The sequence below is a fragment of the Urocitellus parryii genome, chromosome 9 (assembly GCF_045843805.1).
Source record: "Urocitellus parryii isolate mUroPar1 chromosome 9, mUroPar1.hap1, whole genome shotgun sequence".
In the NCBI taxonomy this organism is placed as follows: domain Eukaryota; kingdom Metazoa; phylum Chordata; class Mammalia; order Rodentia; family Sciuridae; genus Urocitellus; species Urocitellus parryii.
In genome coordinates, this window is record NC_135539.1 from 94270423 (window position 1) to 94298400 (window position 27978).

The 27978-nt window shown below is 36.9% G+C and overlaps 1 protein-coding gene across 1 annotated transcript in view; it reads left to right on the forward strand.

Annotated features, from left to right (window-relative positions):
• Positions 1–5348: 5348 nt before the first annotated feature.
• Positions 5349–27978, forward strand: part of Lin9 (lin-9 DREAM MuvB core complex component) — a 63935-nt gene continuing 41305 nt past the window's right edge. Inside the window, exons 1-6 of the mRNA XM_026405754.2 lie at positions 5349–5427; positions 11153–11185; positions 13814–13908; positions 16502–16606; positions 25340–25473; positions 26812–26937. Coding sequence (XP_026261539.1) covers positions 5349–5427; positions 11153–11185; positions 13814–13908; positions 16502–16606; positions 25340–25473; positions 26812–26937 — 572 coding nt within the window. The remainder of the gene's footprint in view (positions 5428–11152; positions 11186–13813; positions 13909–16501; positions 16607–25339; positions 25474–26811; positions 26938–27978) is intronic.

Consider the following 27978-nt stretch of genomic DNA (forward strand, 5'->3'; position numbering starts at 1 on the left):
AACAGAAAGCTGATTAACAATCTGAAAATAATATTTTTTGGCAACAGTTTTATTGAGATATAATTCACATACCATACAATTCACCAATTTAAAATTTAAAATTCAATGGTTTTAGTATATGTAAAGAGTTGTACAGGGGCTAGAGTTGTGACTCAGTGATAGAGTACTCGCCTAGCATGTGCGAAGCCCTGGGTTTGATTCAGCACCACATATAAATAAAGGTATTAGGTGCAACTACAACTAAAAAATAAACATTAAAAAAAATAGTTGTTCAACCATTACCTCAGTTAGTTTTAGAATATTTTTATCACCCTGTGCCTTTTAGTAATCACTCCCCATACCCCACTTCAACCTTACCAGCCCTTGGCAACTGCTAATCCGCTTTCTGTTTTTATGGAATTGTCTATTCTGGACATTTCATATAAATGGAATCATACATTATGTGGTCTTTTGTGACAGGCTTCTTTTATTTAGCATGATGCTTACAAATTTCATTCACACTGTAACATTTGTCAGTACATTCTTGTTATGGCTGAATAATGTTCCATTGTACAGATATACAACCTTTTTTCAATGGTTGTTTTTATTATAAAAGTCATAAAAAAATTTACTGTAGAAAAGTTATATATACACATATAAAGAAAATAAAAATCACCCAAATCCCACCTTCCTAGTTAGCCACCATTAATATTGGGTATCTTATATTGTTTAGTCTATGCATATATATTTAGTAAATTTATATTTGCTGTGTGATATTTGTATAATATGAATTTTTAAAATTGTGGTTGCTCTTGTTAGAATGTTGTTAGACTGTTGTTAGAATGTTGCTAGCAGTCATTTCTGAGATCTTCTAGTACCATCCCCAGTGTCCACAGGCACTGGGCATGGTGACAAACACCTATAATCCCAGTGATTTAGGAAACTAAGGCAGAAGGATCACAAGTTCGAGACAAGCCTGGACAATTTAGTGAGACCCTGTCTCACAATAAAAAATTATAAAAGAGATGGAGTTGTAGCTCAATAGCAGAGCACCCTTGGGTTTAATATCCAGTCCCCCCCACCCCCCAAAACAAACATACATATATATATAATCTCCTAAAAAATTAATGTCATTATTGTGGGAGTGGATTAGTCAACAAGAAAGTGGGTTCCTAATAGAAGTGTGAATTCAGCCACTTCTCTCTCTCTCATGCAACCTCTCTTTCCTTTCTTTTCCTTTCTTTCTTTCTATATATATATATATATATATATATATATATATATATATATATATATATTTTAGTTGTAGGTGGACACAATGCCTTTATTTTTTATTCATTTATTTTTATGTGGTGCTGAGGATGGAACCCAGTGCCTCACCAGTGCTAGGGGAGCACTCTGCCACTGAGCCACAACCCCAGCCCCTCTCTTTCCTTTCTGACTTCTACCATAGGATGATACAGCACCAAAGCCCTTTCTAGATGTGAAACCTTCTATCTTGCATAGCCTCCAGAAACATAAAAAATAAAGCTGTTGTTTATAAATTACCCAGTCTCAGGCATTCTGATTTAGTAGTACAAAACAGACTAAAAGAGTGGTTAAAATAACATAAAATTCAACATTTAATTAATTAATTTAGGTACTGGGGATTGAACCCAGGGGTGCTTTACCACTGAGCTACATCTCAGTCCTTTTCATTTTTTATTTTGAGACAGGGTTGTGATGCATTGCTGAAGCTGGCCTTGAATTTGTGATCCTCTTGGCTCAGCCTTCCAAATCACAGGGACTACAGGCATAAGCCACTGTGTTCATCTTATTATCTAATTTTTTTTTCACTCTATCTTCACATTATAGCCTAGGTAGTACAGTGGGTTAATCAGCTTTCCATTACTATAACAATACCTGAGCCAGTTTTAAAAAGCAGATTATTGGGGGAAGGGCCTAAAAATATTGTTTTAATCAGCAACCCTGCTGTTATGTGTATGTAAAAACTACCTCAGAATAAAACCCAGTTTACCTTGGTCTAACAATACTCCAACCATCATGATATTCACAGAATTTCTGCTTCTCTCACACCCCTAGGCTCTTTCATGTTTGTTTCTATTTTATCATTCTTAGAGGGTTGATTTTTCATAACTCCAAATTGATGATGAAATGCAAGCTGCTAAGGGCCCTCAGGTGCTAGGACCAGTGTTTTCATCTTCTTAGCAGATCAGAATGTGTTAGAAGACACAGGAGGGGTTAAATTCATTGTGAAGGGTTACTTTGTCAAATTGAACTTCCACCCTCCTTGTTCCCCCTCCTATTGTTGCTGAAAGCTCCCTCTATGTCCAGGATGCCAATCCAAAAGGGAAAAGAAGGTTTATTGCTTTGCTAGCAAAGGAGAAACACAAGGAACTCCTGTCCCAGAAGCTGTGATCCTGCCCATCAGCAGGAAGAGGGGGCTTTAAAAAGGTGACTCAAAGGCTGCATTTCATAAATTCTCTTGAAGCCAGATTTAAAATTAGGCAGTCAGTGTAGTTAGGTAAATCGGGTCTAATATCGAGTGATATCTAAAATGGAGGCCATGTTGAGAATGAATTTCCGAGAAAAAGTTGAGCAACCCTTAAAATGTTAATGAAGTCCCAAGAAAAGCCCTAGGCCCAAAGTCCATCCCAAAGAAATGTTAATGAACAGTCCCAGCAGATTTGAAGATAGCCTATCCCAAAGAAGTGTTTTGTTTTTAGAGAGAATTTTTAAAAATATTTTTATTTTTTAGTTTTCGGCGGACACAACATCTTTGTTTGTATGTGGTGCTGAGGATTGAACCAAGGCCGAAGGAGCACGCTACCAATTGAGCCACATCCCCAGCCCCCAAAGAAGTGTTAATGAAGTCCCTCCTACCCAGATTACTTCTTTGGCCCACCTGTGTCCCACCCCTTGTGCCTTCCAACCTACATTCCATCACTGAAAGAACTATAAAAAGGGGAAACAACTACACTTCCACGGATTCCACCTCTTGGGTCCCCTTCTTCCTCGGGAGAAGTCTTTTCCCTCTTTTTTTTTTTAATATATATTTTTTAATAGTTGTAGTTGGACACAATACCTTTATTTTATTTATTTATATGTGGTGCTGAGGATTGAACCCAGGGCCTTGCACGTACAAGGCGAGTGCTCTACCACTGAGCCATAACCCCAGCCCGGGAGAAGTCTTTTCTGCTGTCCTTTAATAAACTTCTAATTTCTACTCTGACCTTGCCTCGGCGTGCTTCTCTGGTGTTATTCTTCAACACTGGGGAAGCAAGGACTCATCACTGGTCAACAGCAGTAACATTCTGTTGGGAGTTGTAATTCACTTGTTAATTTGGGAGACAGTCATTTCTGAGACCTTCTAGTACCATCCCCAAAGTCTGGATGACTTCATTCCTATGGTAGGTATGTGCTCCAGGACAGATAAATCTGTCTAAAACTGGGAAGAAAGGTAATTCTGTTTCCTCTGGGGTTATGGACCAGAGTGAGATTAGGAAGGAGCAGGGACAGAGGAAGAGAAAAAAAAAAGACCATTTTAAAAATAAATTGTAATGGCAAAGCACTAAGGAATATATCCAAAGCATAAAGTGGACTATTGTTACACTATCCCAGTACTCAGTTATCCATGGCTTCACTAATCAGACTCTCTTCCTCACATCAGAGTGACTCAGCAAGCTCTTTTTTCCCATACTTCCTTGTTTCTTTGAGAGGTGGATTGCATCCCCCACCAATGTGTCACATTCTACCCAGTGCCAGAGGTAGTAGTGGCTAACTGCTGCAGGCTAGTAGCTATTATAAGGTCTTTACATCTATCAACTCATTTAACCCTCTTATTACCTGCATTTTACAGATGAAAAGTTGAGGGACTCAGAATTAAGTCAAGAAGCAAACTTGTCTGAGATTATACAACTACAACTATCAGCCAGAATCCCAAACAGGCCTCCACACAACTTCTGAATTTCTTCAGCCAGTTGAAGAGACATCTCTCTGCTGTTCTTCGCTTGCCCCAAAAGACTTCCTCCTGCCTGGTTTCCAAACTCTCATCTTGTTCCCCTTCAATCCATTTCTCAAAAGTTTTATTCTAAAACAAATGGAAACATGCCAACCCCGTTATTTAAAATGTGACTTCGTCATTGCTACAATGCTCACAGCAAGTTCAATTTCTTAGCCTCGGCTGGCCTGTTTGCTGTGTTCTCATCTCAATGTATCATCTTTTTAACTTCTTTGATTTTCTGGAATTCATCATGTGGTTTTTTTCAATTCTTAACTGTCCTACCTCTTATTCCCCATAAATTCCTGGAGAAAAGGCTTGTTACTCAAAAACATTTGTTGAAGAAATTGTAAAAAAAAAAAAAAAAAAAAAAAACACAAACAGTGGTTTATTACTGGAAAGTGTTAACAAACAGGAATTTGTGAAATCTTTTGCTGGACTTCTTTCAATAAAGGATCAATTCTCATCCAGTTTCCTCTTTACATTTAGATCAAGGTACTTAATCACCATGTAGTGCCACTGTTAGTTTTAGTATGTATCCCCAGGAAGCCATCAGTTAGTCATTTTGTAGTTCTCTCCCAGTTCCCTACACGGACCATTGTCAAAAGGATGCACAGGCTGAGCAGAACAGTTCTTAGCTGCCTGCCTAAATGACTAACTTCACGACCTCTCAAGGTCTCTCTTTCCGGGCTGCAAGGGGAGCTCATTTTCCAATCTTCAGGAGCTAAAGTCCCCGGCTCACCAGAGGCCGCCGAGATCCCGAGTCTTGGACCCACACGCTAGGTGGCTGCAGCAGCTAAGCTCGGGGCTGGGGGTGACCGAGGAGCCTGAGAAACGTGGGTCTGGGGAACCGAGAATACTTGACTTCATGGAAAGCTCCGCTGGCGTAACGTGATCAACAACCAAGGGCTCTTCTCCCGTGTGGAGGCCACAGGTGCCCCCTCCCTGCCTCACGCCTCGGCCCGCCGGGGCCTTACTCCGGTTCCCTTCTCGGAACAAACAGCCTGCAGTTCCCACAGCTGCAGCGCGAGCCGCGAAACGCGCGCCGGGAGCGAGCCCCGGAGAGGACAGGCGGGCGGGCGGCGCGGCCCGGGCGGGACTCTGGAGCTGGCGCTGCGCCCCCCGCGCTCGGGCGCCGGGCCTCTCCGCGCGGCCTCCCTCCTCTCACCCTCCGGCCCGGGGCGGGGGTGAGGGCGGAGGGCGAGGCGCGGCCACCCGGCGCACCCGCTTCCCGGGCAGGCGCAGGCGGAGCCGGGCCCGCCTCAGCCAGCCGCGGCGGGAGCAGCGCGGCTGGAGCAGCGCGGCGCGGCGCCGCGGGCAGCGAGCTCCGCATTCGAACCTCCCTCGCAAAGACAGTCTCCGCCCCACAATGCACCGCGGCGGGCAGCCTTTGAAAAAGCGGCGCGGCTCGTTCAAGATGGCGGAGCTCGACCAGTTGCCTGACGAGAGTGAGTAGCACCTCAAAGAACCCCCTTCTTCCCGCCGGCCGCCTGCCCCTCGGCTGCACCGGCTGGAATAGGCGGCCGTGCCCTCCGGCGGGTAGGTGGGCTGACTGCCAGCTCCACCGTGGTCCCCTAGTCCTCCTACTCCGGTGTTGCCGCCGCGTCGCCGCCTTTGTTATGGTGTCTGTGTGTTGGTTTCTGGGGTTGTGCGAGCGCCAGGGCCGGAAACCGAAAGCCCGGGAGTCCAGCCTGTGCCGGGCGGAGGCGGTGGCTGCTCCCCTGGCCGGACCCCGGCCCCCGGCGGAGGTGGGGAAAGAGCAGTCCCCGGACGCGGGGGCTGTCTTCGCCTCCTGCACCACTCGCCCGGCGCCGAGAGACGCCCGCCGGGGTTATGTAACTCGCCTGTCCGGGGGCCGGGAGAGGGCTTGGGCTGGGCATTGGGTGGTCACAGCCCCCTCTTCTTGTCCCAGCCTCTGATCTTGACAGCTCCTGCTTCTACAGGCACTTGTGATCTTCACTGCTCCCCCCACCCCCAAATCGCGTCCACCCCTGGAAGTGTTTCCATGTCAGAGGGTTGGCCCCTTCCCCTGGGACCACAGGTGGCTGTGGACCTTTCTGGAGATGATCCAGACTGGACACCCAGTGTTCAAGGTAGCCCCCATCCCACAGACTTTCTTCTGTTAGGATGTGTCTTAAGAATCATGGGGGTGTCTTTACACATGGAGATGACCAGCACAGACAGACAGCATACATATACAGTTCTCTGCCTGACACCCACTCCTGGGCATTCCCTCATTTATCCGTGCTTACTTACCCCCGCCTCTTAAGACAGGGATACTCATATTTGTGTGGATTGGGCATCAAAGCTAGAATTGCTTTACCTGGTTATCATATATACATAAATAGTTTAAGGATAATGAAACTAAAGTTTGTAATTTTCAGTATTGCATAAATTATACGGAAAGGCAGGTATTGCATTTGAGTTAGTTACAAAAATGGTCCAGAATCCCCACTCACTGAAGTTCGTGTATATGTATCACTTGGAGAGAGTTTTAGTATAACAAAAAGCTTACTCACTATTAAATCTTTCTGCACACAAGGCAGACTTTAAAAATGAGAGCTCAAGATATTGCCAATGCTCATTATTTTGTGAGGACATATGTTCTGAAGTTCAAAGTTTAGGTTGCCAAGCTGTGAAAAGTTTATATTCAAAGTGTTTGGGTTTTAAATGTGATCTAGACTAGCACTAAATCCCAAAAGAACTTTGTCAGTAATGGAAATGTTTTCTTTTGCAATGCCTAGTAGGGTAGCCATTAGCCATATGTGGAACACTTTAAATGTGGCTACAGAGGAATGAAATTTTAAATTTTAATTAATCAATTTTAAATAGCTGGTGGCTTCTGTATTGGACAGGGCACAACTGTAGACCATCCATGAATTTTATTTTTTCTTTTTTGGAGAATACAGTTGATTGTGATTTAGGTGGGCCTAATAATCATAGTGTGCTTACCATATGAAAAACTTTTTCTTACTGTGGTTCTTTGTAAAGACTTGGAATTTATACAAGGTTCAAGTTCCAGCTACATTCTTTAACTGAATAACTTAATCATTTATATTACTGTGTGACATCCCTTGGTACATTGGTGTGTTGGGCAGGGACATGCATGTTTGTGTGGTATATGCCTTATTTAGTCAGACTATAGCTTTGTTGAAAGCTAGAATTGCTTTACCTGGTTATCATATATACATAAATACTTGACTTACATGGAACCAAATGTAGAGTAGTAGGCATTATTAATTAAAATGGACAGGATCTTGAAAAGGAAAAGTGATTTCAATTTAATACTGGAAATAGCAATTTTTTTTTTGGCCAAATTTAGTCTAGGGAGCTAGCTAATATATTAATAGCCATTGTAACATTATCAATAATAAAAGCTATAATTAATAGAGTACTTACCTAGGAACCAGATGCTGTGCAAAATTTATTAATTTAATCTTCATTTGAATTGATGCAAGTATTCGAGGAAACTGAAGCTATCTTTAGCCCAGGTCTTTCCTTTGAGCTCCTCCTGTTCTTGATAATCTCCTGTTGTTTCGTATCTCTTGGATACTTCATAGGCCCCTTCAAACTTCACAGGTTCATAATCCCACCCCAGGATATAGATAACTTTCTTTGGTTCTTGTCTTAATGAATGGTTCCACTTTGCATTTAGCTGGCAGAGCAGAAACCTAGAGTTTATCTTTGGCACTTCCCTCTCTTTAATTTCACATGTTTAAACCTATGCTAAGACTTGGAACTTTTTTAAAAACATATTTATTTTTTATTTGTAGTTGGACACAATACCTTTATTTTAATGTGGTGCTAAGGATTGAACCCAGTGCCTAGGCGAGTGCTCTACCACTGAGCCACTGCCCCAAGTCTTGGAACTTTTACAATCTAAATATCTCTCAATTGTGCCTGCTTCTTACCATCACCTAGCCCAAGTTGTCATCATCTCTTTTGTACACTAATTACTTCAGCTTTCCATTAATCTACTCCCTCCCCTCATATACAGGTCAGGGGGGATCCTTTCAAAATGTATGCATGCCATCCTCCTGTTTAAAACTCATTTGTAGCTAGCTATGAGGCTGTTTGTGATATGGCTACTCCCTATCTCTCCAGCTTCACTATGTATCACCCTATCATTCTATCCCTTTGAGTTACATTGGACCTTTCTCATTCTCACCAGGCTGTCTTTTCTGCAGGGCCTTTGCACATGCTATTCTCAACTGGAATACTTTTTCTCCCCTCACTTCCTGTTAACTTCTATTTATCATTTAGATCCCATTTTGAACTTCAGTGAGTTATTTTTCTATCCTCTTGGATGAGGTTATGTTTTTAAATCTTTTCGTACCACTGTGTAACTTCTTAGTGGCAGCTGTCACAGTTGCAGTTTCATGCTTGTTTATGTGATAATTCAGTTAATAGCCTAACCAGATTAGAGCAGGTACTGTTTCTATTTTTCTTTATACTGCATTCCCAGTTCTATGCATAACACCTGGCTTCCCCTCTGACCTTTTCTCTTATACTCTTTCCTTGTACAATAATTCTTTCCCCCAGCACCCCTCTCCTCTCATATTGTTTTTATATTCTAAGCTGTTTTTTCAGGGCTTTTCCCCTGTTTCTTCTGCCCATACATGCTTTGACTTCCTGTGCTCTAATAGCTAGCTCTTTTCAAATGTTACTACCTCAGAGAAGCCTTCCCTAACTACTCTATATAAAGTAACTTCCCCCACATAAACATCACCCTATTTATTTCCTTAATAACAATTGCCACAAACTATAATTATTATTTATATACTTGTTTATTGAATGTCTCTTTCCACTAAAATATAAACTCCCTGAGAGCAGAAGCTTTGTCTGTCTTGTTCCTTGGGGTAACCTCAGTCACTAAAACAGTTGCTGTTGCTCAGTGGCAGAGCACTTGCTTAGCATGCATGAGGCCCTGAGTTTGATCCCCAGCACCCCAAACAATACAAAACAGTGCTATGGCAAACATTCAGTAAATATTGGTTGAATGAATATCCAGTTAGTGTAGGATTCTAAATCAGATTTACCTGCCTTTAAAATTCATGCTTTTTTTTTTAGAGAGAATTTTTTTTAATATTTATTTTTTAATTTTCGGCGGACACAACATCTTTTTTTGTATGTGGTGCTAAGAATTGAACCCGGGTGCATGCATGCCAGGCAAGCCGCTACCACTTGAGTCACATCCCCAGCCCTAAAATTCATGCTCTTAAAAAGATTTTATAAATTGATCAAAATAATATTAATAGTAACCACTATGAAAATTAGCCATGTGCTGAGTACACTTTTACGAATATATGTTAAATCACTCACTCATTTGCACATGAAGAAACAGCACAGAGAGGTTAAGTAATTTGGGGGAGGTAACATTGCTAAAGTGTCAGAGCCAAGATTCAAACACAACTAGTGTCAACCTAGAACCTGTTATTTTGACCACTAGGCCATACTGCCTCTAAGAAAAGGTTAAAAAAGATGGTAGGTCAGAATCTGTAAGATATGGTTCCTGTGTTCATGGAACAGAAATAGATATCCTTGTGGCTTATACTTCTTCCTTCAGATCCCTGTTCCAACATTACCTTTCAGAACAGCTAATCATGAGCATTTCATATAAAAATAGTCTACCCTTCCCCTACTCCCACACTCACTGGCCCTTTTATCCTGCTGTACTTTTTTCCAGAGTGTTCACCATCACCTGTTGTGTATTTGTTTATCTCCCCTCAGTAGATATGTAAGTTTCAGAAGAACAGGACTGTTTTGCTTTCTGTGGTATCCCTGTTGTCCCGAGCAGAGACTGATGGGCAGTTAGCTCTCAATACATACTCACTGCATGAGTGAATGGTTACTACTTTTTCCTCAAATGAACTATATTTCTCTTACTAGCTGCAATGATATGGGCACTGTCTACTTTGCTGCTTTTCAGTTGTGTTGTTTTGTTTGAAGTTTTTAGCAAGATTTTATGGCATTCTTCCCCAACTCTTCCTGTCCGTGACTTTACTACCTTTGGTCATTACACTTTAACACATTTTCCCTATTGATTCTCCTGCACCTTTCATCCATAGATATTGTCCTTTATTCACACCAAAACCAAAAGCTTAGTTTCTCAAAGTGGGTTACCTCCTCTGAAAAGCTTTATTAACAGTATGGATTCTGCATTATGAGGAACTTCCTGGTTATTCTAATATACCCTGAAGTTTGTTTTATCTAGGGAATCCCTTCAAGTTTATGCTAGCCCCTTTTGTTTGTTCTGCACTTCTTTTTTAAGTGTCACGCATACCTACATTCTAGACTTTCTAGGGACTTATGGCCTGCTATGACAGTCTCTGAAATCATTTCCATTTTGCTTTTCTACTCCATTACCTCTTCTGATTTTTCCTGAATAAATGTCATTTCAGTTTCTCTTTTCTTTAGCATCAAAGTACACCGTCCTGTCCCTCAGCAGTGCTAGGGATTGAACCCGGGACCTTGTGCATTCTAGGCAAGCACTCTACCAACTGAGCAGTATCTCCAGCCCATCAAAGCATTTTGAGTTAAGATCCAAAATTACTTCTGTCCCTATTCTTCTTTTTCCCTCTCTTTCTACATTTTCCTGTCTGGGAATGGTTTCCAACTCTCACAGCTTTTTTTTATTTTTTATTTATTTTTTATTTTTTTTTATTGTTGGTCGTTCAAAATATTACATAGTTCTTAATACATCATATTTCACAGTTTGTCTCACAGCTTTTAACAAGACTCCCAGATGTCTCTCCAATTTTTTCTTACCCTATTTGAGTTCTGGTTTATAGTTGAATTGTATACTAGTTATTTCTTGGATAGATAGAACCCAGGGGCACTTTACCCTTAAACTTTATCCTCAGCCTCCCTCCTTGTTTTTTGTTTGTTTGTTTGGGTTTTGTTTTTTTGTTTGATTTAGTTTGGGTTTTTTTGGAGACAGCGTCTCTCTAAGTTTGCCAGGACTGGCCTTGAACTTGTGATCCTCCCAAGTAGCTTGGATTATTGGTGTGTGCACTATGTCTAGCCATCTACTTATTTCTAATTGCACATACCAGCATCATTTTAAACTCAACATTGCTCAAATGAAATGGATTACTTTTACCTTCAAATCATGTTCTTTTTCTCACTTTGATTTTTGAAATGATTATTAATTTGTTTTGTTTTTTATTGCAGGCTCTTCAGCAAAAGCCCTTGTCAGTTTAAAAGGTAAGAATTATATTGTTTTGGGGGATGTTTATAACCTAGAAATTTAATTAATAAAATTAATTTTGATATTGTTTCTCTTTTCTTCTAAGTTATTATTTATTTTAGCTATTGATTTTTACTGATAACTTGAAATGCATAAGCTTTTAGAACATATAAATTGTCCTGAATTATTAGAAATTAAGAAATTTTTTTTTCTTAAAATTATTTTAAAAACTCCAAACTACACATTCTAGAAAGATCTTATATAAATTTAAAGCATTTATTAAACCTGTGCTGAGCTGTATGTTTGCATAATGGTTTATCTTTTCTTCTAAGTAATAAAGCAAGGGCTGTGAATGTGGCTCAAGCGGTAGCGCGCTCGCCTGGCATGCGTGCGGCCCGGGTTCGATCCTCAGCACCACATACAAACAAAGATGTTGTGTCCGCCGATAACTAAAAAATAAATATTTAAAAAAAAAAGTAATAAAGCAAGTTCCCTGCAATAAAAGAAGAATAGTACTTTTCTCTTAATGAGAAAAAGCTAGATGACATTCCTTGATCTCATTATTTCTTTTGAATAGGTACAGTAAACTAGCCCTCTTAATATGGTTCATTTTAAATTTTATCTCTTGGTTAAGATTCTACTAGGTAAATAAATTGGGAACCAAGCTAAATATTCTCAAAATTCATTAGTCCTTTGTGTCTTTAAAGCTACTGTGTTGTGCTTTGTAGTGATTTATCAAATGAAGACCTGTTTGAGACAACTTATCTTCTAGAATACCTTGGTTGGTTTGCCTAAACAGATCAATTCCATCACTCTTTTTTTTTTTTTTTTTTTTTTGGTGCTGGGGATTGAACCCAGGACCTCATCACGTACTCTGTCACTGAGCTATATCCCACACCCTCCACCTCTTTTCTTTTGTCCTTCTTAAAATATACATGTGGGATTGAGTGCCCATGCCTGTAATCCCAGTGACTCAGGATACTGAGGCAAGAGGATCGCAAATTTCAAGGCCAGCCTCATGCAATTTAGTAAAACTGTGTCTCAAAATAAAAATAAAAAAGGGATGGGGGTATAGCTCAGGGTAGAGTGCCCTAGCTTTAGTACCCAGTATCACTCACTCATATACACACATGTGAGTACGCGCGCACGCGCACGCGCACACACACACACACACACACACACACACACACACAAACACACACAAATATCTAGATAGATCAGTCAATCTAGGGGGTTAGGATTATAGAGCAATGGTAGAAAACTTTCCTAGTGTGTATGAGGCCCTGGATTCAATCCCTAGTATTGGCCTCCACCCTGCAAAATAGATAGATAGATAGATATCTGAAAAAATATTCTAATCTTTTTCTCCCAATATTAAATCCATTTTTCTTTCTTTTCTTTTTTGGAGAAAGGTCTCCCTATCTTGCTCAGACTAACTTTGAACCCCTGGACTCAAAGTATCCTCCCAAGTAGCTGCAGCAATAGGTGTACACTACCATGCCTGGCTATGTTTTATTTATTTTGTATGTGTGTATGTTTTTTTATTTATTTGTTCACAGTGCTGGGGATCAAACCTAGGGCCTCATACACACTAGGCAAGCACTGTACCACTGAGTCACACCCCTAGCCCTATTTTGTTTTTAAAAAAGAATCATACAGGGATTGGGGTTGTGGCTCAGTGGTGGAGTGCTAGCCTAGCACGCATGAGGCCCTGGGTTTGATCCTCAGCACCACATAAAAGTAAACAAGTGAAATGGAGATATTGTGTCCAACTGCAACTGAAATAAATAAATATTTTTTTTTTAAAAAAAAGAAGAAGAATTATACAGGGGCTTCGGTTGTAGCCACCTGGGTTCGATCCTCAACACCACATAACAATAAATTTTTAAAAAGGCATTGTTTCCAACTACAACTAAAATAAATTTCTTTTAGAAATTACTGATGAGCAACTAGAAGAGACTAAAAATAATTATCCTATCTATACTCATCCCAGTTTTCTATGAATCTCTACATATTTAAATATACCTTTCTACAAAAATTAAACTCACTCCCTTTTATTTTTATAATATATTTAATCAATCACTTGTTTGAATTCTTCCTGGTTGTATACAACTCCATAGACCTTTTTTTAAATTAAGAAAAACAGAAACATCACATTAATTTTATTTTCATATATCAAGGGTTCCACATTTATTTATGTGTGGTACTGAGGATCGAAACCAGTACTTCACACATGCTAGGCAAGCACTCTACCACTGAGCCACAAACCCAGCCCTAAGGGTTCCACATACTGAAGCAAAAAAATGTGTGTCCTAAATTAGGAGTTAGAGTTGAAGGAAGAGATAGTTTTGGCAATTGAAGTGGAGGAATTATTAAAAAACAAAAAGAAAAGGGAAAAGATGGTATATGTTTCAGTATAGAAATTCAATACTTTCAAGATGTATCACTTTATCAAATTATTAAGGGAATTGAACAAAAATATAGATAAGATTTTTTATTCAAAGTAAACTAAAATTATTACTACTGTATTTTTTCCACATGGGTGTATATTTCATATATATTGCTACCATTAAATAGATAGTGCTCATGGTATGAAATCCTTTGAACTAAACTTAAATTTTATTAGTATTAATTATTCATTACAGAGGGAAGCTTATCTAACACATGGAATGAAAAGTACAGTTCTTTACAGAAAACCCCTGTTTGGAAAGGCAGAAATACAGGCCCTGCTGTGGAAATGGTAAGGAATGCGTTTTTCTTAGACTTTAATGATCATAGCTAACTTTTATTGTTGTCCTGTATAAATTCTTATAAGACAGGAAAAAATGTCCAAGGTTTTGTTATAACCACAAGAATTTGAGTCTTTAAGTAAAGGGTGATTGAACAGTATTTGACCTTAGATAAATTATCTGTAGTCAATGATATCTGGTCATAATTAAGTATTTTAAAAAGAATTATAGTGTATTTAAATAGGAAAAAAAACAAACAAAACCCCAGCAATAGCCAAAAGTCTTATTTTTTTTTAATTTGTTCTACTTAGTTATACGTGACAGCAGAATGCATTTCAATTCATCATACATAAATGGAGCGCAACATTTCAATTCTCTGGTTGTACACAGTGTAGACATACCATTTGTGCAATCATACGTGTACCTAGGGTAATCATATCTATCTCATACCACCATCTTTCCCACCTTCATAATCCCTCCTTCCCCTCCCCTTCGTCCCATCCAAAGTTCCTCCATTCTTCCCATACACCATTCTAATCATAGATCAGCATCCACTAATCAGAGAAAATATTTGGCCTTTAGTTTTTGGGGATGTGGGGGAAAAGGTACACTCATTCATTGCTGGTGGGACTGCAAATGGGTATAACCACTTTGGAAAGCAGTATGGAGATTCCTCAGAAAACTTGGAATGGAACCACCACTTAACCCAGGTATCCCACCCCTTATCTATACTTAAAGGACTTAAAATCAGCATACTATAGTGACATAGCCACACCAATGTTTTTTTGTTTTGTTTTGTTTTGTTTTTTTAAAGAGAGAGTGAGAGAGAGAGAGATTTTTAATATTTATTTTTTAGTTTTCGGCGGACACAACATCTTTGTTTGTATGTGGTGCTGAGGATCGAACCCGGGTCGCACACATGCCAGGCAAGCACGCTACCGCTTGAGCCACATCCCCAGCCCCACACCAATGTTTATAGGAGCTGAATGCACAATAGTTAAACTGTGGAACCAACATAGATGCCCATCAATAGCTGAATGGATAAAGAAACTGTGCTGTAAATTGATGTGAACATACTTTATATACAGAGATACAAAAAATTGTGCTCTATATGTGTAATAAGAATTGTAGTGCATTCCACTGCTGTCGTGTATTTAAAAAAATTTAAAAATCAATTAAAAAAAAACTTCTATATATACACAGTGGATTTTTTTTTTTTTAAGAGAGAGAGAGAAGGAATTTTAATATTTATTTTTTAGTTTTCGGCGGACACGACATCTTTGTTTGTATGTGTTGCTGAGGATCGAACCCGGGCCGCACGCATGCCAGGCGAGCGCGCTACCGCTTGAGCCATACCAGCCCCCACAGTGGAATATTACTCGGCATTAAAAGAGAATAAAATTTTGGCATTTGCTCGTAAATGAATGGAGTTGGAGAATATTATGCTAAGCAAAAATCTTACTTTTTAATAGATACACAAAAAGTTTCTTGTGACTCTTGTTCCTGCAGCAAGATATATAAATAAGTGTTAGGTATTAAAATCTTGTCAAGGATTAGTGCATTTGGAGGTGAAAAGTAGAAATGAGCATTAAATTTCATGACTAACAATTTTCAGATCTCTGTCTCTCGCCTGCCCAGTCAGGTAGCTAACAGGTTTTAGGGGTCAATCATCAAACAAGTCTAGAACTTGGATGGACAGCAGCAGTAGCCTGGGTAGTAGCCACAGTGAATGTAGGGAATTTTTTAGTTCCATCGCATCAGTTTCATCATTCTCTTCCTCCTCTCTGCTCATGGTCAGAGAAGGGGGATAGGGTAGAAGGAATTTAAATATGGACTTTGAAGTGTAAAGACACAGTGGGTTTAATTTTAATTTGGTCTGTTGGTTACTGACCAAATTTTGTTAGATCTGTGTACCCATTTCCCTTATAAATAGGCCTGAAAATCTTTCCTGAGTGGAGGGAAATTTTTTAGAAAAGGATGTGAGTCTTATTTCTGTTGTGTTTATTCATGAAACCTCTAAACCTAAGGTGAACTATAAATTTTGAAAAAAATATTACCCATTAGTGTATTATGTACTTTTGCTACTTAATTTTTTTTTTTAGTTTTAAAGAATGTTTTCAAGTATCTTGTTTTTTCTTACAAATGGAAATTCAATTAATAATTTTGACAGCTGATCTAGTATAATATTATATACATTTAGGCATATTATTCTAGAGTCATTTAATGTGTTTGTTCCAGCCCAACTTTATGCAGCAGACATGTAATTAACCCAACTGGTATTAACCAATATAATTTGAACTGGAATTTCCAGAATTTATTTTCCTATCTTCATCATCTAAGGCTTCCAGACTATTAAGGAGCTTAGGTTTTAGTTTTAGTTTAATCAGAGAAGTATTGCATTTGTGAATACATTGCATAAGTATATATTTTTGTTTTCTAAATCTAAGATTATGTGGTTTTATGTACTTTGTAATACTCATACTTAGTCCTTTCATTACTGTTGATAATCCAGAGTTAGCTGTGTTTTCCAAATATAGGATTATATTTTGGAACAAAAATGAGGAGTATTCTGCTTTTTCATTAAATAAAAAATTTATATCATAGCCTTTTAGAAATTCAAAACGAAGTCGACTTTTTTCTGATGAAGATGACAGACAAATAAATACAAAGTCACCTAAAAGAAACCAGAGGGTTGCAATGGTTCCACAGGTATGTGTATGCTAAAATTTTTTCATGTGAAAGGAAGTAAACAGTTGCTCAATGCAATAAAGTTGATATGTATTCTTTTATATTTGTGTAACAGTTTCATTTCTTTAATTCAGTACTGCTGCTCAGATCCTATTTTAGTGACCTAGAAAATTTTATGGGTTTTTTGGGTAACTTTAAACCAGTAGAAAGCCAGTCATCATTCTGTAACCATGAAGATAGTTTGGCAGTATCAAATCAGTTTGGAATTTTGTATGGAAATAAGTGGGGGGAAAATGTTTAACTTTATCACCAAGGGAAGTATTTTCTTTATCCAAAAGAAGAAAACATATAACATGAAATTATATTTCCTTTCCTTTTTTATTTTTATTTTTATTTTTTGGAGGTGCTGAGGATCAAACCCAAAGCCTTAGACATTGTCAAGCACTGCACCACTGAACTACACCCAACATCTCCTTTTATATTTTTTACATTTTTAAAAAACTCATTGGGCAGGTAAGAATCAAAGGAATGAAAATTGGACAAGAAAATATTAACTTTAAGAATAATGTAATTTTTCTCCTATCAAATTTATAACTTGATATAATTATTCCTATTTTTGTTCTTTTAAAAATATTTTTAGTTGTCAGTGGACCTTTATTTTTATTTATTGATATGTGGTGCTGAGAATCAAATTCAGTGCCTCACATATGCTAGGCAAGCGCTCTGCCACTAAGCCACAAACCCAGCCTTCATAAAGTATTATAAAGCAAAAATTTTCAATACAATAATAGAAGTGGGTTTCTCATCAAATAAAGACATGCCCGGTAATATGCCCTACCCCCAAACTCTCAACTTTATGATAATTTTAAAAAGTAAAATATGTTCATGTTTTGTAGAATGAAAAAAATGCGTCTTAAACTTTTTTTTTTTTTTTTTTAAGCATCAAGAAAATGTACAGAAACACCTGACATGCAATTTAAATTTTTTATCTCATTGAAAGTAAAATGTTGTGTTTCTTGGCTTGGTAGATGTTGAATACAAGGTCAAATGAATATAAGAAATAGCTAAATAAGAATTCTGTTAGATTTTGGAAGAACCGTTATGGAAAGTCTGCATGATTCACACGTACAGAAAACTTTGGTCTTTGTGACTCTGAAACAGCCCTGTCCAAGCTCTATCCACTGCCCTCTCTCCCAGGCACATCACTCCTTCTTGGACTGTTTCTAAAGTTTTTTCTAATTCTGCGCAATACAGAACAGTTATAACATAAGACAAACATGATGTGAGATTTCTTTATATGGGAAAGTTTTATATACTCCTGAGTTTTTCTTTACTAGTCTTTACACCTCTTAATTTTTTCTGTTTTCATTTATGTGATGTGGCGTATTCTCTTACCCTTCTAGTCCTATTCTCTAAATCTGATGCATTTTGACCATATGTTTGCTTGTTTTGGGGTGCTGGGGATTAAACCCAGGACCTTGCACTGCCAGGCAAGTGCTTTTCCTGTGAGCTACATCTGAGCTTCTCTGTGTGCTTATTTAAAGAACACCATCCAAAATTCAAGAATTATGAAAACCAACTTGTATTGAGTACTTACTAAGCATTTCATATGTATTACTTTAATCTTCAACAACCCCATGAGATAGATTACTATTCCATTACTCCTCATTTTGCATATGAAAAAACAGACATACAGAAGTTAAATATCTTGCTCAAGATCAGAAATCTGGAAAGTGAAGGCCGATACTAACATGGTAGGCAGCCTATCTGCAGAGTCCTGCTTTTTTAAATGAACAGGTTTATTGAGATAACTACATATTAGATAATTCATCTACTTAAAAAATATGCTCTCATGGTTCTTAACATGCACAGTCATCACCACAATTTTAGAATATGTTCATTACCTGCAGAAGAAACCTTGTACCAAGTAGTAGTCTCTCCTCATTTTTCATTTATTGAATAAACCCTCAGAAGTATAGTTGCTACAAGGGTATTTACATTTAAAATTTGGAAGATACTAAAATATAATTATCCATAAAACTTTAATAATTTATATTCCCATTAACAGTTTGAATTTATTTCCTCACACCCAAGAGGAATGTCTTTAACATAATTTTATTATGTGTTACTGGACGTATGTAAATACATCCAACCAATATCCAACTTAAAAATGTGGGCCACTAATTCAATAGAAAGAAGTAGCACTTTTTGTGATAAGAATATTTGATGGTAATTTGGTTGTTATGCTAAGCATCTCCTGACTTTCAAAATTTTTATTTTTACATTAAAATTTTAATTTTCCAAGTATGAGATCCTGAATTGGATTCTAAAACAGATTACTATTAGTTTTAAAAAAAAGGTGGAATTCAAATAAAATTCTTAATTTAAGACAGTTGTCATAGGAAATATGTAATAGTATTTAACACATATAGTTTTTTAAAATGTAAATATTTTTCCAATTACACTTTAGCATCATTTTCCTGATATTGTTCCATACATCATTTGTATCTTTTTTTTCCCCCTACTCAAAAGTTTTTGGGTTTTTTTGAGTCAGACACAATGGTGCACACCTGTAATCCCAGCTATTCAGAGGCTGCCAGGAGTATCACAAGTTTAAGGCCAACCTGGGCAATTTAGGGAGACCTTGCTTCAAAATAAAAATAAAAAAGGCTGGGGATATTTCTCAGTAGGCTGCCCTGGGTTCACAATCTAGTACCACAAAAAAAAATTTTTTTTTTTCTCCAATCTGGCTACATTGATACATAGGCAAACAGAATTCAGTATTTTGTTTCTTTTTACCAATGTATAATATTCATTCTTATGTAATACCATAATTTATTTACAAGTTCTCCCATTTGTGAGCATTTAAATGGTTTCTAAGTTTTCACTCTTAAAAACAATGCTGCAGTGAACATCCCAAGCATGTTTGTATAAATTTGCAAGTGTTTTTCTAGGACAGATGCCTAAAATGTGGAATTGCTGGATCATAGGGTATGCACATTTAAAGTTTTTAAAGTAATGCCAAATTATGCTTTCTCCCAACAATATAGCAGAGTCCTTGCTTTCCCAGATGCTGGCCAACTCAGTATATAACCAAACATCCAGATTTTTTGTAATCTGATATGTAGAAATAAACTCTTTTCCCGCTAGCCCTGGGGAATCAAGTAGGGGCACTCTAGAATTGAGACTCATGGTTGGCTATTTATACTTTTTATTTTGAGATAGGGTCTCAGGAAATTTCCAATTCTGGCCTCAAACTTGCTATTCTCTTGCCTTAGTCTGGTGAGTAGCTGAGATTACGTGTGTGTGCCTCTGTGCCTTGTTTTTGTTGGCATTTCATCTATAAGTGAGGTTGAGATACTTTTCAATGTTCAAAACTATTACTTTAAATTGTTTCTTTCCTGTTTTTCTATTGGATTTTAGTTGTTTTCTTGCTAATTGATAAGACGTTTATATGTATTAAGAATATTAACCCTTCCCTGTTTATATTGGTTATAATTTTTTTTCTTTTGTAGTTTGGGTTTTGCTTTTGCTTCTATATTGTTCAACAAGCAGGATTTCAAAAAAAATTAAGGGTCATATATAACTGTGCTTTTTATCACTTCTTGAGTTTGTCATGCTTGGAAAGGCCTAGGTCCCTAACCTAAAATTTATAGTCTGAGAATTCTTACATATTTCTTCTTACTTTATTTTTTTTAGATGTTTAAATCTTCAATATATTTGGAACTTATTTTGGATTAAGTAAGGAAGTTAAACTGCAGCCTATTTTTTCTCCCCAGGTTCTATTAGTTGGTCTGGTGATATTTAATATAATCCATCTTTTTTTTTTTTTTTTTTTTTTTTTAAGAGAGAGAGAGAGGGAGGAGAGAAAGAATTTTTTTAATATTTATTTTTTAGTTTTCAGCGAACACAACATCTTTGTTTGTATGTGGTGCTGAGGATTGAACCCAGGCCGCACGCATGCCAGGCGAGCGCGCTACCGCTTGAGCCACATCCCCAGCCCTATAATCCATCTTTTATATATTTATTTAAAATGCTTTCTTCATCACAGACTAAATTCCTATATATATATGTGGGGTTACTTCTAAACTTTCTATTTCTGTGTCTACTGAGTGTTTATATGTGCTAATGTCAAATTGTTTTAGCATGACTTTATGTTATCTTTTAATGTCTGGCAAGATATTATGTATGTTTATTTTTTTAGAATTTTGCTGAGTATTCTTGGACATTTATTTTATGTATTTTTTTTTTTTAGATTTTTTGCTCAGTATTCTTGGACTTTTATTTTTTCACATGAACTTTAGAATCAACTTGAGTAGGAAAAAATTTATTGGGATTACATAACATTATAAACTTATTTATAGGAAATGACATATATATAAAATGTAGACTACTTATTCAAGAACTGGTTGTGATTCCACTTATTTAAGTCCTTAATTGCTCTCAATAGTTAATTTTTTTCCATTTCTTTGCACATTTCTTAGGTATATTCCTAGATACTTAATATTTTGTTCTTATCATTTTTACTATCAAAAACAGGATTTTTCTTATTTTTGCTTCATCCCCCTATTGGGGATTGAACCCAAGGGTGCTGTACCACCAAGCTGCATCCCTAGCCATTTTTTATTTTTTATTTTGAGACAGTGTCTCTAAGCGGCTGAGGCTGGCCTCGAACTTGCAATCTTCCTGTCACATCCTCCTGAATTGCTAGGATTAACAGGTGTGTGTACTCAGCTTTTCTTTTATTATCTAACCATTTCTCATTTATTTTTAGAAAAGACAGTGTTTTTTTTTATAGTGACTCTTTTTAAGATACTGATCTTTACATATCAATTTTGTATTCATTTACTTTATTTAATTTTCTTTTAATGATTACAGTTTTTTTTTTTAAATTAACTTTTCTGGGACAGTCATGTCACTTGAAAATAGTGGTAGTTATATCTTCGTTCTGTTTTTTATTTCTCTTACCTACTTGGCCAATTCCTTCAAAATCGTGTTAAAAATAGTAGTAATAGTTGATCTCTTGGTTATATTCCTCATTTAAATTAAAGTGATTTTAGTATTTTATTTTTTAGTACCAGGGATTGAACCCAGCGGTATTTAACTACTAAGCCATATCCTTAGCCTTTTGTATTTTTTTATTTTCATATTTATTTATTTATTTTGGTGTAACAGGAATTGAACCAGGGTCACTTGGCCACTGAGCTACATCCCCAGCTTTATTTTGTATTTTAAAGACAAAGTCTCACTGAGTTGCTTAGCACCTTGCCATTTCAAGGCTGGCTTTGAACTTGTGATCCTCCTGTCTCAGCCTTCTGAGCCACTGGGCTCATAGGTGTGTGCCACTGCGCCTTGCTGTATTTTTTATTTTGAGACAGGATTTCACTAAGTTGCTTAGGGACTCACTAAATTGATGAGGCTAGCTTTGAACTTGAAATCCTCCTGCATCAGCCTCCCTAATCCTAGTGTGTGTGCCACACGTGCCAGCTGTTTTTAGTATTTTAACATTAAGAATGATATTGATTTCTTTTTTCCCCACTACCGGGGATCAAACCTAGGGCCTTAGCTTGCTAGGCAGGGGTTTTACTACTGCACTACATCTCCAACCCAGTACAGATTTTTGGATTGGAGTTTGGAAAAATGGATTTTATCAAGTATTTTAGTCTGTTTTCTCTTGCTATGACTGACTACTAACAAGTAATTATTTATAAAGAAAACTAGTTTATTTTGGCTCAAGGTTCTGGAGGTCTAAGAGTGTAAAGAGTGTAGTATTGGCATCTGCTCAGCATCTGATGAGGACCTTCTTGGCTCTGCTGGATCATGGTATGGTATATCATATCACATGCCAAGACAGAGCAAGTGTGCCAGAGAGATCTTGCTTTTATAAAACAAAACTACTCTTAACAAGCTATTAATCTGTGAGTGGATTAATCCATTCATATGTGTGGAGCCCTCTTAAAGGTCCTCTCAAATACCATTAACATGTTACTTTGGAGATGAAGTTTCAACTCATGAAATTGAATGGACACATTGAACCTATTGCATCAAGTTATGAAAGGATCCATTTATTTTTATTTTGTTGGTCTGTCTAGTTCAAAGCTTGTTGATCTTTTCAAAGAATTTGTGGTTTCACTGATTTTTTTTTTAATTTCTATTTATTTCTGCTTTATTCTTATTTCCTTCCTTCAGGTTGCTTTGCATTTATTTTGCCTTCCTTTTTCTTGTTTCTTACAGTGGAAAGGTAGTGCTATGATTTGTTTTCCCACAGTTTCAAGTGTTGAAATATAATCCCTACTATGAGGTATGAAGATAATGGAAACTTAAATCTGACTATGGTGTTTAAATGCGGGGCCTTTGGGATGTCATTAGATAAGGTCATGGGGTGGAACCTCAATGATTGAATCCTGTTGGCTTTTTTGGGGGGGTTTCTGGGGATTAGACTCGGGGGTACTCAACCACTGAGCCACATCCCCAACCCTATTTTGTATTTTTTTTAGAGACAGGGTCTCACTGAGTTGCTTAGTGCCTTGCTTTTGCTGAGGCTGGCTTTGAACTCGTGATCCTCCTGTCTTAGCTTCCTGAGCTGCTGGGATTTATAGGCATGTGCCACCACACCTGGCTCCTGTTGGCTCTTATAAGAAGATGGAGAAAGATCAGACCAATACTTAGACACACAATCCATAAGCTCCTTGACTTTTACCATGTAATGTCTTGCATTGCCTTGGGACTCTGTCCCCAGAAGGCCATCACTGAAATGTGGCCCCTTGACCTGGGACCTCCAGAACTGTAAGCTGAAATAAATTTCTTTATAACTTAACTACTCTATGGTACTATGTTATTGGCAACAGAAAAGAGGTTAATATTGGTAGTTTGAGATCTTTCTTTTTTTCTAATATAGATTAGACTTAAAACTAAAGTTTATAGATTAAATTTTCCTTTAAGCACTACATTAGTTCTATCATAAAATTTTTGATGTGTTGTGTATTTGTCTTTCATTCATTTCACCTATTTCCATTCTAGTGAGTCTGTTTTTTGTTTTTGTTATTTTTTGATACTGGGGATTGAACCCAGGGGTGCTTAACCATTGAGCTACAACCCCAGTCCTTTTCATATTTTGTTTTGAGACAGGGTCTCACTAAGTTGCTTAGGGCCTCTCTAAGTTGCTGAGGCTGGTTTTGAACTCATGATCCTCCTGCCTCAGCCTCCCAAGCTCTGGAATTACAGGCATGCAGCATTGTGCCCAGTCTATTAAGTTTGTTTTTAATGGGTATTATTCATGTCTTTAGCATCAGTGGAGGTGATTATGACTTTTCTTGTTTTGATTTATTAATAATGAAAATGCATTAATAATTTCCTAATATTATATCATCCTTATATACTTGATATGAATTCCACTAGGTTGTGTTGTATTCTTTTTATGTTCCAGTGGTAAAGTTTTGTTTTGTTTTGTTAAGTTTTTTTTTAGTTGTAGCTGGACACAATATCTTTATCCTATTTATTTTTATGTGGTGCTGAGGTTTGACACGTGCTAGGCAAGTGCTGTACCGCTGAGCCACAGCCTCAGCCCCAAGTTTCTTTTTTTTAATATATATATATATATATTTATTTTTTAGTTACAGGTGGACACAATATCTTTTTTTTATTTTTATGTGGTGCTGAGGATTGAACCCAGTGCCTCATGCATAGTAGGCAAGCACTCTACCACTGAGCCACAACCCCAGCCCAAGTTTCTTTTTTTTTTATATATTTTTTTTAAAGAGAGAGAGAGAGAGAGAGAATTTTTTAATATTTATTTTTTAGTTATCAGCGGACACAGCATCTTTGTTTGTATGTGGTGCTGAGGATCGAACCCGGGCTGCACTCATGCCAGGAGAGCGCTCTGCCGCTTGAGCCACATCCCTAGCCCCCAAGTTTCTTTTTAATTAAGCTGTTATTAAGAATTTTAGGGGCTGGGAATGTGGCTCAGGCGGTAGCGCGCTCGTCTGGCATGCGTGCGGCCCGGGTTCGACCCTCAGCACCACATACCAACAAAGATGTTGTGTCCGCCGAGAACTAAGAAATAAATATTAAAAATTCTCTCTCTTTAAAAAAAAAAAAGAATTTTAAAAATCCATACTCGTGAGTGATATTTTCTGAAGTTTTCTTTCATTATACTTTGCAGTTTTTGTTATCATGCTGACTTAACACTAGTGAAGCTTTTTTCCCTTCTTCAGTAATCTAAAATATTCAGATGGCGTTAAGAGTTCTCTGACTTGGTATAGAATTCACTTCTGGGCCCACTGCTTATTTGCATGCATCTGTGTATTCCCTTGTTCTGCCTTCTCAGCAGAGTACCTTTATTATTTTTATTTTTTTGGTTGCTGGGAATTGAATCCAGGATCTCAAGTGTTCAGCCACTGAGCTACATACCCAGCCCAGCAGAGTTCCTCTTACTGAACTCTTCTGACCCATGACGGGTAGGAATATTTCATATGAATCTCTTCTTCCTGTGTACTTAAATTGATAATGTGTTGCAGTGTGCACATGATGGGGGCAAGTATTTCACCTTCCTTGTGAGACTGTGTTGTGAGACTTGAGGCTTTAACTTTGTCAGAAATAATCATGTTTGTTTATTAAACAATAAATTCTATGTTAAGTGCTATAAAAATTTTTGAGTACTTAAATATAACTTACCTTTTAAAATCACTGTTTTAAATGTTTATTTTTACTTAATAGAGCTACAATTTATCTTTTTTTTTTTTTTTAATCATATAGAAATTTACAGCAACAATGTCAACACCAGATAAGAAAGCTTCACAGAAGATTGGTTTTCGGTTACGGAACCTACTCAAGCTTCCCAAAGCACATAAATGGTGCATATATGAGTGGTTCTATTCAAATATAGATAAGTATGTATCATGACTTATATCATGAATATTACTTGAACTAGAAATTTTAAGTTTTTCAAATATTATGAACTGCAACTTTTTTATAGTCTTATTGTGATTTTATATCTTATTTTTCTTGAGTTCACTTTTCTTTTTCTCTCTTTTTTTTCTTTTCTTTTTATACATGGTCTTGTTATATTATCCAGACTGGTCTCAATTCCTTGGCTCAAATGATTCTGCCTCAGGCTCCCAAGTAGCTGGGATTACCAGTGTATGCCACCATACCCAGCAGTTGAATTCAGTTTTCTATTCCTCATTGCAGTTGGATTTATTTCTGTTTCCCATAGTTTTCTACCCTAGCCTTTTGGGGAATTTTTTGTTAAAAATTAAATGAAAGTATAATTTCTGCATTATAGTTAACAAAGACTATAGAGATACCCTAAACAAAGCTCCATTATTTGTAATGAATGAGATTTATTTTATAAATCTAGTGCTAGTGTAATAGTATAGAAACTATTATTAATGGTAAAAATGCCTCAATAAGATGTTTTAGGAGGGTAATCTTTATATTTTAGGGATGATACTTAAGCATTTTAATTATACATAAATGTTTAAGTAGAAGAGATTTGGCTGAAATCCAGTTATTTGACAATAGAAGTTAATGAGGAAAAGTTCTGATTTCTAATCTATCCTTGTATGGCTGTTATTGGTGCATATTGTGCTGGCTATTTATCTTTATTTTCCTTTTAGTTTCCAAACCATTACCTACTCTGAAGTTTGTGAATCTAATGGTTGTACATATTTGAGCACAAGGCACTATTGTATGAGACTGGATTCGTGGTTTCTCACACTGTGAATAGTATTTTATTTTTTTCACAGGTTTTCAGTAGGTTTAAGAAAGCTTTCAGGATGTCCTATTGTGACCTGAGTTCTTCTGGGATTCCCTAAAACGAATCTGATCCTCTGGCATCCTCCAGGCTTAGTCACAAAGAGTGATACTCTTGGGACAAAGATGCTTTGTAGCTGGCATTATTGTTTGTCTTTATCAGATATAATGCCAGGGCCAGGACAGCATCCCAAAATATATAGTCATATAGATGATTGAACAAAATCAGTTTCTTCTGGAATCTCACAGGCAATATTTCTTGAGTAATTTATATACAAACAGTTGTTTCACAGTACCAAGGATTTAGTTTCAGTATTTTGAATTTGTATCTGTTTTCTATAGATAGGGTCAATATGAAAGTCTGACATTTTTTGATTAGTATGGTGTGGAAAATTGGAATGCATATTTTGAATTTTGTGTCTTTTAAGAAAACAACGTGCATTAACCAATAAAATACCATTTCTGTTTTACAGACCACTTTTTGAAGGTGATAATGACTTCTGTGTATGTCTAAAGGAATCTTTTCCTAATTTGAAAACAAGAAAATTAACAAGAGTAGAATGGGGAAAAATCAGGAGGCTTATGGGAAAACCACGGAGGTAAAAAAATATTTTTTTAAATAAAAATAATAAATAGGTGGTAGTATCATTATGACATTAATTATGTGTGTGTATGTGTGTATTATTGGGGATTGACCCAGGAGTGCTCTACCATTGAGCTACATCCTTAGTCTTTTTATTTTTTTATTTTGAGGTAGGGTCTAAGTTGCTGAGGCTGACCTTGAACTTGCAGTTCTCCTTAGCCTTCCTAGTCACTGGAATAACGTGTGTGCACCACTGCACCTAGCCATTAATTTTTTTGTTTTTAATCTATAGATGACTAGTACCAAAATATAACTTTTCAAAATAATGGATTATATGTCATTATATTCTGTTAAACAACTTTAATGAAGGTCTTTTATATTTGTCATCTTATGATTAAATGTACAATTTCATTTTTGTTCTAAACATGGGTTTAACATAATTTTACTGTTTTATATTACCTGTGTCCTCCTGTGTTCCAAAATATTTAAGAATGTCCTAAAAGTATTTAAGTAAGCTCTAAAATTATGTGTACATTGTTATTATCTTGTTTGAAACCCTTTGTCACTTCAAGAGGTTTCCTTCAATTTCCTATTTTACTTTATGTAAAAACAGAAAAGAAATTAATCTATCCAGTGTTACTTTTTCAAAATTTCTCTTTGTGTGAAATGATGTTCCCTTTTCTAGTGTTATCCTACCTAGTAACACAGTAGAAACCTTATATTACTTTGTAGTGAAATTTTGAAATATGTTAGAAGCAGAATTAGATTATCAGTTCTATATCTGTCAGCTTAGTAAAAGCATGTGTAAGACTTTTTCATTTTTAAATGGTGGGAAAGTTTAAGGAAGGTCTAGAAAGTGACTTAGACAAATAGGAATGGAATTTAGTTTTAAAGATCTCCATAGATGGTGATGAAATACAAGGAGAAATTTTAACTGAGGGGTTGGGGATTTAGCTTAATGATAAAACACTTTCTTAGCATGCACGAGTCCCTGGATTCAATCCCCAGCACCACCAAAAAAAAAAAAAAAAAAAGAAAGAAATTTTAATTGAACTTC